Source organism: Cetorhinus maximus, unplaced genomic scaffold, assembly GCF_964194155.1.
Source record: "Cetorhinus maximus unplaced genomic scaffold, sCetMax3.hap1.1 HAP1_SCAFFOLD_822, whole genome shotgun sequence".
NCBI classification, from domain to species: Eukaryota; Metazoa; Chordata; class Chondrichthyes; order Lamniformes; family Cetorhinidae; genus Cetorhinus; species Cetorhinus maximus.
Window position 1 is genome coordinate 69,968 of NW_027596764.1, and position 14,922 is coordinate 84,889.

The window sequence follows — 14,922 nt, forward strand, 5'->3', positions numbered from 1 at the left end:
TATCGATGGTGTCCCAAACATTATTTATCCATCGACCAACCTCCTGCTCATTAACACATTGCGGACTGTGGGATCTTGCTCTGTGAAAAATGGCTGCCACGTTTCCTTTGTGACATCAGTGACTACATTTCAAAAAAGTACCTCATTGGCTGTGAAGCTCTTTGGGACGTGCTGAGGAGTGAAAGGCGCTATAGAAATGCAGGTTCCCTCTTTTATAGAGTGAATTGTTAGTTTGTCTTTGGCGATCCTGGGCTTATCGGAGGTAAAGTTGCTGGTAAAGGATTAAAATTTAACTTCCACTGGCTTCCATTGGGGGATTTCTGAGGGGAAAGAGTGTCACAACCACAGGAGCACGGAGAGATGATAGATTAAAAAATGAGGAAGGAGTTTGCACCTTTTTTTTGTTGAAATGATGAAGCCAATTTGGAAAGACAATGCATGTTTTTTATTGGGTGTTCGATGATTTGATCACCGTCTGTGTCTTCAGTTCCCTATTGGTCACGGGGCTGAAGGGGATGGTTGAGGGATGGAGGAGGAGTGTCCTCATTAAAGTATAAAGGACCCAGTCAGTTCCAGCTGCCGGGATCTGACTGACGGACCGAGTGGGTAAGTGACCAACACGGGGCAGGCGGGAGAGGGTGAGGGAGCCGAGTGGGCATCAGTTCATGTGGCCCTCGGGTGGGGACTGACTTGATGCCCTGTGGCACTTGTAGGGGTTGGTGTTGTGTGTGTGTCAGCTGCACCTCTGACTTCTGAGTGGTCCGAATCTCTCCCACCCCCTGGGTTCTGGACCTTGGACTTATTTGGGGGTTGTGACAAAGTGCAGCAGACAACTGGTGTTGGTGCAAGAAAATATAACCTGAGTTTATTGAAGTCACAAATGAATTTATAACATTAGGATGACACTGAGATGATACAGACTCACACAGTACACTTAGTTAAGAATGGGGAACACACGGCCAAGTGAGGGAAAATCACGCTACTAATTCCCTTACCCTTGTCCCACCCCCAAAACCTAACTAAATTGAACTCGGAGAGGTCAGGGGTCATGCTCACCAACCCAGGGTTCCTTGACAGTTCGAAATCCAGCCAGGTAAGCCGGTTGCAGTTTTGGGGTACGCTCTTTGTGTCCTCTGGGGCCTGAGGTCCCCACCTGGTCCTGGTCTGTGGAATCTGTGAAGGGTCTTCAGTTGGGTGGAGGGCGTGGTTGTGGGTGGTCGATCTTTGTGGAGGGCGCGGTTGTGGGTGGTCGATCTTCATGGAGGGAATGGTTGTGGGCGGTGGATCTTCATGGAGGGCTGCAGTTGCGGCCTTGTTGTCTTCGGTTGAGCCTGCCACCCCGTGCCCCTCGCCGTGATGTTGCCTGCGGGCCTGAAAACCTCCAGATCTTCTTGCTTAAACTCTGGTTCAACCGCTCCCCAACTGCTCACTGCCCTGTGTCAGCTTTCAAAACGGCAACCCTTCTGTTAGCTGGTTTCTCTCTCCTTCGTAACTGACTGGTCAGTTATACTGTCTTTTGAAGTTCTTATCGGAATACAAATCAAGCTTAGTTCTTTGTTTGACTTTGGTGGGCTTCCTTAGGTGGTTGTTGTCTCGTTGTTTTTAATGGGCTCGCATGATATTTATCGTTGTCTTCCTCCCCCCATAACTAGTTTTGAACTGAAAGCCATTGTATGTGTGGAGTATTGATAGGTTTGCATAATTGCATTGATTGTGCCTTCCTGCCTTAGTAGTTAGTAGCTATTATTTATGCAAGATTTTGATGGGCTTCAGTTTCGTGTGAGGTGAAGTCTTTCTCTGGGTTGATTGTTTTAAAGGGAAGAATCCTGTCTCCTCTCGTTGTCTGGTTTCAGGCAAAACAATCCACACTGCACTCAACAAGCCCGGGAATGTCCAATCCCAGGACTTCATGGGCCCAGCCTCCTGTCTGCAGGGTTCTACGCTTAACTCAGCAGTTTAAAAGTCCAAAAGTCATATCTTTGTTGATGATATGAGAAATGCGGGAATTTTGAGAACCCTTCACACTGTCCGAGGGTCAGTACTGAGGGAGTGCTGCAGTGTTGGAGGGCCAGTACTGAGAGAGTTCTGCACTGTCGGAGGGTCAGTCCTGAGGGAGCTCCGCATTGTCAGAGGGTCAGTACTGAGGGGGCGCTGCACTGTCAGAGGGTCAGTACTGAGGGAGCGCTGCACTGTCGGAGGGTCAGTACTGGGGGAGTGCTGCACTGTCGGAGGGTCAGTACTGAGGGAGTGCTGCACTGTCAGAGGTTCAGTACTGAGGGAGCGCTGCACTGTTGGAGGGTCAGTACTGAGGGGGCGCTGCACTGTCAGAGGGTCAGTACTGAGGGAGTGCTGCACTGTTGGAGGGTCAGTACTGAGGGAGTGCTGCACTGTCAGAGGTTCAGTACTGAGGGAGCGCTGCACTGTCAGATGTTCAGTACTGAGGGAGTGCTGCACTGTCGGAGGGTCAGTACTGAGGGAATGCTGCACTGTCAGAGGTTCAGTACTGAGGGGGCGCTGCACTGTCAGAGGGTCAGTACTGAGGGAGTGCTGCACTGTCGGAGGGTCAGTACTGAGGGAGTGCTGCACTGTCAGAGGGTCAGTACTGAGGGGGTGCTGCACTGTCAGAGGGTCAGTACTGAAGGTGCTGCACTCTCAGTGGATCTGTCTTTGTAATGAGGAAGAGATGATCTTTTAGTCATGTGGTTGGGGGATAAATATTGGCCTGAGGACACTGGGGAGAACTCTCACCTGCTCTTCTTTCAAAAGTGGTCATGGGATATTTTACATTCACCTGAGAGGTCAGGCAAGGTCCCTTTTTAATGTCTCATCTGTATAAGGAACATATCTGCTTATTTCTGTTGGACTGTTGATTAAAATGACAATGGATACAGTTTGAAGGACATGTCTACTGGAACAGTTTGAGGGATATATGCAACGTTGCTGTCCTGGAACAGGTTGTGCCATGAAAGGGGAACTGCCTGGCAACAACATTTTAATTGGCTCCTGACCAGGTTTGCGTGAGAGAAGAAAAGCTCCTAACCCTGAAAAGGGAAAAGACCTAAAACCTCTTCCTCTTGTGTGTGTAAGATTCCAGTAATTCTACAATAATAGCTAGCTGTTGTTGTTCCTCATATCTCTACAACCTGCTCTCCCTCATAAAAACCCCCGTCAAGAGGAAAATCACCGTTAGAGACATTGAAAAGCAAGTGCTCAACCAGTGAACTAAAGACTGAAAGTGTTGGGAAGACCACCTCACCTCATCAGCAAAGAACTGAAAGAAATTTGGAAGACATCGGTCAAAATCAACCCATCGAATCCTGTTCTCCGGAATTGGTGTTAGTGAACTGTTTTATCCCACCCCTAATATCCATGTCTTTAGTACATCTTATGTGTCTTGTATGTGTGTGTGTGTGTAGGGATTTAAGAAGGGGTAGAGTTTAGGTTATAGAGTTAGAAATTAGCAGTTCATATTTCTTTCTTTTGCCACTGGTTAAAGACAATTTGTTCAATAAACAGTTACTTACTTATTAAGTTTGCAAACCTGGTGCTCGTATTCTGTTAACCTAAATTAAACCATTGGGTGGAATTGGGGCAATCTGCTGGTTTGGTCAAACTTTTCATATTTGTTACGGCTCTGGGAGCAGTGGGGCTGATATTACAGCGCGCTATCCCCGGTGAGCCGTGACATCTGAAAGACGGCACCTCTGACAGTGCAGCACTCCCGCAGCACTGCCCCCTGACAGTGCAGCACTCCCTCAATACTGACTCTCCGACAGTGCAGCACTCCCTCAGTACTGACCCTCCGACAGTGCAGCACTCCCTCAGTACTGACTCTCCGACAGTGCAGCGCTCCCTCAGTACTGACCCTCCGACAGTGCAGCACTCCCTCAATACTGACTCTCTGACAGTGCAGCACTCCCTCAGTACTGACTCTCTGACAGTGCAGCACTCCCTCAGTACTGCACTGGGAGCCTCAGTCTGGATTATGGGCTCAATTCAGTCTCCGGTGTGTGATTTGGACGCACAACTTTCTGATTCAGAGGGAGAAGGTCAGATCCACTCAGTAATGGCTGAAGCATCTCAGACTGGGGCTGATCTCGCTGCAGGAGGCCGGGTCTCTGCGTTTACTAAGATAACTTCTGTTTTCTCTTCCCCTGCCAGGTTTTCCTCTTACGTTGCCTGGGTGTGAACCTCACATCCCCTCATACGATGTTCCGAGTGGCTGTAATCTGCCTCGCCCTCTCCTTCAGCCTCCTGCACGCGGAGACTGATGTTGAGGAGAATGACATTGATATCGAAGATGAATCTGAAGTAAGTGTTCGCACTGACCCAACGGGAAATTCGAGAAAGGGCGCTAAACAGCCCGGAGGGGAGGGGGTGGAAAAGGTGATAAGGACCCGACAGGCCAGAGAGCCTCCCTGGGCCCTGTAATGACTCTACGATTAGTTATGGGCATGAAGGGTATGCTGGCAATTTTGGTAAAGGCCAAGAAATCGATTTGTGGCGCCCACACCTTCAACAGGCCTCATGCCCTTAGCATATGAAATTTAGGGGCCTAATTTAGAGGCCTAGTGCCTGTTTGAGGCCCGGTTGCCAAGCCAGGAAAGCCAGGCTTTGGCCTAGCCAGGCACCCCTTAAAGGGACTGCAGCAGGGGCCAATCCGTTCGCCTCGTCAGCCCTCTCGGGTGGGTGTAAGAGATCTCAGAATGGGTTACAGCACAGAAGGAGGCTGTGGACTCTGGAAGGAACCTTCTGTTTGCCATTGGTGCCACTGTTTTCCTGTAAGGCCTGCCCCCGCTGTCGTTGACCCCAAACCCCACGCCTGTCTCCCTGCCTCGCCCCTACTAATTCCCCCGCCCCTGCCCCTTTGGCCAAAAGCGAACGCCCTATTTACCCCGCCGACCTGCGTTGGCCGAAAAAGCTTCTCATTTATCACGTTGCTGCTTGTGGGATCTTGCTGTGCGTCACCAGTCTGCCAAACCTCCTGCCACCCAACAGCACCCACACTTCAACGAGCACGTCACTGACGGTAAAGTGACGTCCGGAGGTTGCGAAAGGCGCCGTGGAAATGCCGCTCGTCCTTCTTTTCCTCGTGTCGATGTCCCGAAGGGGACTGGGAAAATACGGCGCAGGGGGAACGTGATGTCTGTTGAGCGGTGCAGTGTGTTTAATTGCACTTGTTCAGCGGGTAGCACTCTCTCAGCACTGAGTCAATACATTGTGGACTCGGGTCACATTTGAACGCTTTAATCTAGGCTGACACCCCTCTTAATGACTGAGGGAGTGCTGCACTGTCGGAGGGTCAGTACTGAGGGAGCGCTGCAGTGTCAGAGGGTCAGTGCTGAGGGAGTGCTGCAGTGTCGGAGGGTCAGTGCTGAGGGAGTGCTGCAGTGTCAGAGGGTCAGTGCTGAGGGAGTGCTGCAGTGTCGGAGGGTCAGTGCTGAGGGAGCGCTGCAGTGTCAGAGGGTCAGTACTGAGGGAGTGCTGCAGTGTCAGAGGGTCAGTACTGAGGGAGTGCTGCAGTGTCGGGGGGAGGGTCTGTACTGAGGGAGTGCTGCAGTGTCAGAGGGTCAGTACTGAGGGCTGCACAGTTGGAGGGTCGGTACTGAGGGAGCGCTGCACTGTCAGAGGGTCAGTACTGAGGGAGCGCTGCACTGTCAGAGGGTCAGTACTGAGGGAGCGCTGCACTGTCAGAGGGTCAGTACTGAGGGAGCGCTGCACTGTCAGAGGGTCAGTACTGAGGGAGCGCTGCACTGTCAGAGGGTCAGTACTGAGGGAGTGCTGCACTGTCGGAGGGTCAGTACTGAGGGAGTGCTGCACTGTCGGAGGGTCAGTACTGAGGGAGTGCTGCACTGTCGGAGGGTCAGTACTGAGGGAGCGCTGCACTGTCAGAGGGTCGTTAGTGAGGGAGTGCTGCACTGTCAGAGGGACAGTACTGAGGGAGTGCTGCACTGTCAGAGGGGCAGTACTGAGGGAGTGCTGCATTGTCAGACTATCGTTCCTCTTATGAGATGTTTTGGAAATCTACTGGAATTTTTCGAGAATGTAACTAGTAGGGTTGTTGAGGGGGAGCCAGTGGATGTGGTTTATTTGGACTTTCAGAAGGCTTTCAACAAAGTCCCACATCAGAGATTAGTGTAAAATTAAAGCGTGTGGGATTGGGGGTAGTGTATTGAGATGGATAGAAAACTGGTTGGCAGACAGGAAACAAAGAGTAGGAATAAACGGGTCTTTTTCCGAATGGCAGGCAGTGACTAGTGGGGTACCGCAGGGATCGGTGCTGGGACCCCAGCTATTCACAATATATATTAATGATTTAGATGAAGGAGCTAAATATAATATCTCCAGATTTGCAGATGACACAAAGCTGGGTGGGAGGGTGAGCTGTGAGGAGGATGCAAAGATGCTTCAGTGTGATTTGGACAAGCTGAGTGAGTGGGCAAATGCATGGCAGATGCAATATAATGTGGATAAATGTGAGGTTATCCGCTTTGGTAGCAAAAACAGGAAGGCAGATTATTATCTGGCTATAAATTGAGAGCGGGGGATGTGCAACGAGACCTGGGTGTCCTCGTACACCAGTCGCTGAAGGTAAGCATGCAGGTGCAGCAGGCGGTAAAGAAGGCAAATGGTATGTTGGTCTTCACAGCCAGAGGATTCGAGTACAGGAACAGGGATGTTTTGTTGCAATTAATCAGGGCCTTATAACAACACGACAGGCAGGACGTCTTTTTGGACTGACTGCAACATCCTCAGAATCACCGAACTGTTCCGGTGCAGAAGGAGGCCATTCGGCCCATCATGTCTGCACCATCTCTCTCTGTGCATTTTAACTAGGAGCCAATCTCCTGCCTTTTCCCCGTAACCCTTGCACATTGTTTCTATTTAAATAATCATCTAATTCCCTCCTGAGTGTCTCAATCGAACCTGCCCCCACCACGCTCCCAGGCAGCGTGTTCCAAACCCCAACCACTCGCTGTTTTTTCTCACCTCGCGTTTGCTTCTTTTGCAAAACACTTTATAAATCCGTGCCCTCTGGTTCTCGATCCGTTTACGAGTGGGAACAGTTTCTCCCTGTCTGCTCTGTCCAGGCCCCCTCATGGTTTTGAAAACTTCCATCAAGTCCCCCTCTCAGCCTCCTCCTCTCCAAGGAGAACAGTCCCAACTTCTCCAATCTTTCCTCATAACTGAAGTGTCTCATCCCTGGAACCATCCTCGTGAACCTCTTCTGCACCCTCCCCAATGTGTTCACATCCTTCCTATAGCGTGGCGCCCAGAACTGTACACAATACTCCAGCTGAGGCCCAACCAGTGTCTTATGTAAATTCATCATACCCGCCCTGCTCTTGTACTCTATGCCCCTATTAATGAAGCCTAGAATACTGTATGTTTTAGAAACAGCTCTCTCTACCTGTCCTGCCACCTTTAATGACTTATGTACATACACACCCAGGTTTCTCTGCCCCTACACACCCTTTAGAATAGTATCCTTTATTTTATACCGTCTCTCCATGTTCTTTGTACTAAAGTGCATCACCTCACACTTCTCCGCACTGAACTTCATCTGCCACCTATCTGCCCACTCCACCAATGTGTCAATGTCCTTTTGAAGTTCTACATTGTCCTCCTCACAGTTTACAATCCTCCCAAGTTCTATGTCATCCCCAAACTTTGAAATTGTCCCCTGCACACCCAGCTTTGGATCTAGATCAACGTCATGTCAATGGAAACTACCACTCGCGTCGCTACTACATAGGGGCAGCGTGAAATGTGATTGTATTTTATTCCATTCCCCCAATCGCAGCTGCGGTCCAAGTTCGAGAAGTTTAAAGTGCAGTACAAGAAGAAGTATGACCAGGCGGAAGGTAAGAGACGTGTCCACACTATTCGGTCGTCTGTCCCCATTGCCCAGGAAGGCCGTAGTCTGATCCCTCTCCTCCGCTGAATGAACTGATCCCAGACAATCAGAGACAGTGGCAGCCATTGCAGGCCTGACTGAGCCTGGGATAGGGAGCTTCGAAAATCACCCAGCGTTTCCCCCCCACAATTCGGGATCCCTGCCGAGGAGAGTCGGAATGTACACTGGGAAAGGCCACTGGGCCTCGCTCAGCTTGACGTTACCCCCTTGGTCCCTGACAGCCAGGGCTCCCACATCGCGGAGCGTCGGAGTGGGGAGTTGGAGGGCGGTTGTGAGTCTCTAAGAATACCCCACTCCCGACATTCCCTCAGGGGAGGGAGCAGGGCAACAGTGGGGGGGGAGGATCATAAAATCAAAGTGGAGGGTAGAGGGTGAGGTGCACAACCAGATCCCGATGGTGCCCCTCACGGTTCCGGCCAAACCGTCAAGTGAATCCGGCCCTGTCCAACGCTGACACGTTTCCTCTTGAATTTTGCTTGGTTAAAGAGGAGAAAAGGTTCCAGATCTTCGTGGAAAATCTCAAGGCTTCCAAACGGATGCAGGAGCAGGACATAGGCACTGCCATCTACGGAATCACCAAGTTCAGCGACATGTCAGGTAAGCGAGCGACTGGCAGGGGAGGACGGCGGGGGGGCTTTTGTGGAGGGTTCTCTGCCCCAGGTGCCATGCTGGGCGAGGCCAGCGCCGTGTGTGATACTGGGGCACGCCGACTGGGATGGGGTTACCAGCCTGTGTTCAGAGGCCCAGCCGAGACTGGCGATGGACTATATTGGCTGAGAAGCCAACTAACGCACAACAGTCCGGTCTTCCGTATGGAGCGGAGGGACATTCCCTGAAGAGAAAAGGTTATAAATAGAGATACACATCAAAGTTACAATATGGAAACTAGGCCATTCGGCCCATCCACTCTGTGTTGGCATTTACTGCCCAGCCAAGCAAATCGTTCTAATCACACTGAGCCCCCCTGTTACACTAACCCGACATCCCCTTGTCCCTTCAACCCCCCCACCGTCCAATTTAATCCTGAATATTTCCATAATTTCCATCTCAGCCGTTCACACTTGATGTGCAAAAGCAGGAATTCTCTCCCCTTGAACGGGGGGTCATTAGGATTGTCCCATATCTGTGGGAATGTCCCTCAGTCCGATCCCTCCCCTGCCGGGAGAGGACAGTAACAATCTCACAGTGTGAGAGGCACCGACTGCAGCGTAACCACATGATAAAATCTCACACCGGTTTCAACACGAGAAAGACTTACATTTATATATCGCCTTTCACAACCTCTGGAAGGCCCAGGGTTTTAATGTCAGAAATCTAGCAGCTAATTTGCGTACAACAAGATCCCACAACCAGCAATGTGTTAATGACCACATCATCTGTTTTTAGCCATGTTGGTTGAGGGATAAATATTGTGCCCTCTGGGGAGAACTCCCTGCTGGATCTTCCAACAGTGGCTGTGGGAGCTTTTACACCCAAGAGGGCAGACAAGACTTCAGCTTAATGTTTCATCAGAAAAACGGCTCATGAGACAGTGCAGCACTCCCTCAGTACTGACCCTCTGACAGTGCAGAACTCCCTCAGTACTGACCCTCCGACAGTGCAGCACTCCCTCAGTACTGACCCTCCGACAGTGCAGCACTCCCTCAGTACTGACCCTCCGACAGTGCAGCACTCCCTCAGTACTGACCCTCCGACAGTGCAGCGCTCCCTCAGTACTGACCCTCCGACAGTGCAGCGCTCCCTCAGTACTGACCCTCCGACAGTGCAGCACTCCCTCAGTACTGACCCTCCGACAGTGCAGCACTCCCTCAGTACTGACCTTGTGACAGTGCAGCGCTCCCTCAGCACTGACCCTCCGACAGCGAGTGCTCCCTCAGTACTGACCCTCCGACAGCGAGTGCTCCCTCAGCCCTGGTAATGCTGGCATGAATGTTTGGGGCGAGTGGGACTCGAACCCACCATCTTCTGACATGGAGCCAAATGCGCTCCCCACTCAGCCAAGGAGAAATGGGGCCCATTTCAGGTCGGCTGTGAATGAACTCTCAGTCACACTTGCCAGTCCCCACAGAATGGGCAAGGGTTCATAGATTCCCTTTGATTCCATCATGGGATGTGGGCATCACTGGGTAGTCCATTGCCCGTCCCTAATTGCCCCAGAGGAGGAGGCGTGAGCAGCCATCTTGGACCCCTGATTTTTGGGTGGTGCAGGTTATTGCTGGATGGTCCATTTAGTTTTCTTCTTGTTCAACTCCTGTCGCCGTTTGGAATAACTGAGTGTCTCACTCGGCCATTCCAGGGGGCAGGTAAGAGACAACCACATCGCTGTGGGTCTGGAGTCATGTGTAGGCCCAGACCGGGCAAGGACAGCAGATTTCCTTCCCTAAAGGGGCATCACTGAGGCAGATGAGTTTTTACAACAATCGATGAACGTTATTATTACTGAGATTCCAGATTTGATGAATTCCTCCAATTTAAACTCCACCAGCAGCCATGTGGGGATTTGAACCTGTGCCTCTAAGACCATTAGTCCGGTCTGGGTTACAGGCCCAGTGACATGACCCCCTAACCCCACCGTTCCCCTGCTGACCAGCTCCAGCAGGGGCTGCAGGTGACGACGAAGCAGCTGAAAGGGATGGGGGAAGGGATCTTCGGAGTCGGTCTGTGTCTGCAGTGAGCAGCCCATCTCCCAAACCCAGAGCAGATGCTGCTGAGGTGGGGAAGAGGGGGAGATGGGGAGATCTCAGAGAGGTACATCATCCACCACCCTGGGTAAAATACAGCTCCTCCAAAACTGCAGCCCCGGTCCTAACATAGCACTAACGTGAAAGACCCGAGCTTGGAGATTGGGGCATTCAAATAGCACAGGAGGCTATTCAGCCCATCACCTCTGTACTGGCCCTTCAAAAGAGTATTCAATTAGTCCTGTCCCCCCCCAAACCACATCCCGCTCTTTCCCAATATTCCTGTAAATTTTTCTCCTTCAAGTATTTGTCCAATTCCCCATTGGAAAGTTCCTATTGAATCTGCTTCCGCTGCCCTTTCAGGCAGCGCCTTCCAGGTCAAAACAACTCGCTGTGTAAATAAAATATTCTCCTCATCTCCTCCCCTCTGGTTCTTTAACCGATTCTCTTCAATCTGTGTCCCCTCTGGTTACCGACCCTCCCTGCCACTGGGAACAGTTTCTCCGTATTTACTCGATCCAAACCCCTCATGATTATGCACACCTCGATTAAATCCCCCCCTTAACCTTCCCTGCTCTCAGGAGAACATTTCCGGCTTCTCCAGTCTCTCCGCATTAACTGAACTGCTCGCCATGTATCGTTCAGCTTCTCCCCAGCCCTGGAGACATGAGCTTCACTCCTGCCTGGCACAATGAGCTGTCTGGAGACTGGTTGCACAGTTGCTTCAATTGCTTTTCTTTTCACAGATGAAGAATTTGGTGCTTTTTACCTCAACCCAGTGATCAGTAATAACAACGACCCTAGGCCAGAGGAGATGCTTTCAGCAGATGTAGCTGAACAGCTGACAAACGTGTCTCTGCCCAGTTTCGTTGACTGGAGGAAGCTGGGAGCAGTGACCAGAGTGAAAGATCAGGTATAATCGGACCCCATCCAAAACTACCAGGACAGGTACAGCACGGGGTTAGATACAGAGTAAAGCTCCCTCTACACTGTCCCCATCAAACACCCAGGGCAGGTACAGCACGGGGTTAGATACAGAGTAAAGCTCCCTCTACACCGTCCCCATCAAACACTCCCAGGACAGGTACAGCACGGGGTTAGATACAGAGTAAAGCTCCCTCTACACTGTCCCCATCAAACACTCCCAGGACAGGTACAGCACGGGGTTAGATACAGAGTAAAGCTCCCTCCACACTGTCCCCATCAAACACTCCCAGGACAGGTACAGCACGGGGTTAGATACAGAGTGAAGCCCCCTCTACATCAAACACTCCCTTCTGTATCATTTGATTTTTCTCTCTGGTTGCCCTGTTGAGAATTTCTGCCAGATTCATGACTGCCATCTACTTATTATCCCTGCCTCAATCGCCAATCATGATAGCTGCAATTATGTAGCGCCTTTTACGTATTAAAATCTCTCAATGTGTTTCACCTGAGCGACGTGACAGGAGATTTGTCCCTGAGCCACATAAGGAGATATTAGGGTCTAGTGCCCAAATGTTTGCTCGAATGGGTTGGTTTTAAGTAACATCTTGAAAGAGGAGATGGAAGCGCAGACATTTAGCAGAGGTGAGAGTAACTGCTCCTGCCGAGTGTGGCATCAAAGAGCCTTAGTAAATCTGGAGTCAATGGGAATCAGGGGGAAAACTCTCCGCTGGTTGGAGTCATACCCAGCACAAAGGAAGATGGTTGTGGTTGTTGGAGGTCAGTCATCTCAGCTCCAGGACATCACTGCAGGAGTTCCTCAGGGTAGTGTCCTCGGCCCAACCATCTTCAGCTTCATCAATGACCTTCCTTCCATCATAAGGTCAGAAGTGGGGATGTTCGCTGATGATTGCACAATGTTCAGCACCATTTGCGACTCCTCAGATACTGAAGCAGTCCATGTCCAAATGCAGCAAGACCTGGACAATATCCAGACTTGGGCTGACAAGTGGCAAGTAACATTTGTGCCACACAAGTGCCAGGCAATGACCATCTCCAACAAGAGAGAGTCTAACCATTGCCCCTTGACGTTCAATGGCGTTACCATCACTGAATCAACATCCTGGGGGTTACCATTGACCAGAAACTGAACTGGACCAGCCATATAAATACTGTGGCTACAAGAGCAGGTCAGAGGCTGGGGATCCTGTGGAGAGTAACTCACCTCCTGACTCCCCAAAGCCTGTCCACCGTCTACAAGGCACAAGTCAGGAGTGTGATAGAATATTCTCCACTTGCCTGGATGAGTGCAGCTCCCACAACACTCAAGAAGCTCAACACCGTCCGGGACAAAGCAGCCCCGCTTGATTGGCACCCCATCCACAAACATTCACTCCCTCCACCACCGACGCACAGGGGCAGCAGTGTGTGTACCATCTACAAGATGCACTGCAGGAATTCACCAAGGCTCCTTCGACAGCACCGCCCAAACCCACGACCACTACCATCTAGAAGGACAAGGGCAGCAGACACATGGGGAACACCACCACCTGCAAGTTCCCCTCCAAGCCACTCACCATCCCGACTTGGAAATATATCGGCCGTTCCTTCACTGTCGCTGGGTCAAAATCCTGGAACTCCCTCCCTAACAGCGCTGTGGGTGTACCTACACCACATGGGACTGCAGCGGCTCAAGAAGGCGGCTCACCCCCACCTTCTCAAGGGGCAATTAGGGATGGGCAATAAACGCTGGTCCAGCATTTTCAGAGCTTAGGGCCCCAGGCAGCTGAAGGCCTGGCCGCCAATGGCGGAGCGATTAATCTGTCCAAGGGCCTGGGCCTTGGAGGAACGCCGAGATCTGGGGGGAGGTTGGAGGGCGAGGAGCTGGGGTGGGGGGGGGGTGGAGTGAGATCTCAGGGGTGCCGTCGTGCCGGATGGCGTCACCGAGGTTGGCGTTTAGGGGGAGGGGTATAAGTGCCCTGGAAACCCTCCCATTAATGGTGTCTCATTCATCAGGGGCTCAGATGTGGATCCTGTTGGGCCTTCGGTTCGGTGGCCAATATTGAGTCGATGTGGTACATCAAGACAAAGAAGCTGAGGGCACTGTCGGAGCAAGGTAATTGGGAGGGGCATTTCCCTCCACCCCCCCCCACCGCATCATCATTCCTGAATTCGGTGGCCCTTTTGCTTCGAGGTACTTTACCGTGATCGGGTGTCTAATCCTGTTCTCCATTCATCCACCCTCATTCAGAGATTCTTGACTGTGATTTTCGGAGCACTGGCTGCCATGGAGGCCACCCTGACAACGCTTTCAGGGCTGTTATCCAGCTAGGTAAGGAAATCAGGCACAGAAAGAGAAATAAAGAGAGGGAAAGAAGATTAGATCATGAGGGAGCGACAGAAAGGCGCAGATAGAAGGAGTAAGGGAAGGAAATGTTGATTTTTCACTCTGAGAGAGTAAAAGCGCCCCCCCCGAGCAGAATTCCCAACTTGAAGGAACGAGAGTCGCCATTTTAAATTGCTCCCTTTCTGGGCCAGGGAGGTTGGGTGTCAGAGCAGGAACATAATGCTCCTCCTCAAAAAAATGTTCCTTACACCGCCAAGCACCAGCCCTAACTTGCTGCGATGCGTTTAAGGTGCCCCGATCCCCGGCCTAATCGTCCCAGCATACTCCGGGCTCTTGTTCCTTCCTTGCGTTCATTCTGAGGAGGTGTCGATGGGCAAGGGGAGCATTTGTTGCCCCCCCCCCTCCCCCCCACCTCTAAAGTCGCTCTCGAGAAGGCGGCGGTCAACAAACAACAGCTTGCATTTATACAGCGCTTTTAAAATAGTAAAATGCCCCAAGGTGCTTCGCAGGAGCGGCGTAAGACGAATCTCGACCCCGAGCCACGGGAGGAGGTGTTTAGCGGCCAGGTGGCCAAAAGCCTGGTCAAGGAAGGCGGTTTTAAGGAGCGTCTTAAAGGAGAGAGAAAGAGAGAGGCGGAGAAGTTTAGGGAGGGAATTCCAGAGCTGAGGGTCCCAGGCAGCTGAAGGCACGGCCGCCAAGGGTGGGGCGATTAAAATCGGGGGGGTTCTGAAGAGGCTGGGATTGGTGGAGCGCAGAGATCTTGGAGGGTTGTGGGGGCTGGAGGAGATTAGGGAGATAGGGAGGGAGAGGGGGAGACCGTGATGGGATTTAAGCACTAACCAAGATGTAGGTCATTGGGCTGAAGCCTCTCCTCCCTTTAAAGAAAAACTCTGCCCCTTCTACCAACAGGGGGAATAATGTCTGAGAGGGAGTACCCGTACAGAGGCAGGAATGGTCACTGCGCTTTCAAACAGTCCAAAGCCATTGCGAAAATTCAGACCTATCGAAACATCCGACCAGATGAAGAGGGTGAGTTGCCGGTCAAGACAGGT

At 51.5% G+C, this 14,922-nt stretch overlaps 1 protein-coding gene across 2 annotated transcripts in view; it reads left to right on the forward strand.

Annotated features, from left to right (window-relative positions):
- The first annotated feature begins 581 nt into the window (after positions 1–581).
- The window catches only part of LOC144674812 (cathepsin L-like), a 37,799-nt gene continuing 23,458 nt past the window's right edge, over positions 582–14,922 (forward strand). Inside the window, exons 1-8 of one of the 2 annotated variants that reach the window (XM_078536009.1) lie at positions 582–606; positions 4,162–4,311; positions 7,805–7,865; positions 8,405–8,515; positions 11,346–11,512; positions 13,540–13,639; positions 13,775–13,855; positions 14,780–14,899. In XM_078536009.1, coding sequence (XP_078392135.1) covers positions 4,210–4,311; positions 7,805–7,865; positions 8,405–8,515; positions 11,346–11,512; positions 13,540–13,639; positions 13,775–13,855; positions 14,780–14,899 — 742 coding nt within the window. In that variant the 5' untranslated portion in view covers positions 582–606; positions 4,162–4,209. Of the gene's footprint in view, positions 607–4,161; positions 4,312–7,804; positions 7,866–8,404; positions 8,516–11,345; positions 11,513–13,539; positions 13,640–13,774; positions 13,856–14,779; positions 14,900–14,922 lie in introns of those variants that run through there. The other variant, XM_078536010.1, reaches the window with a different exon arrangement.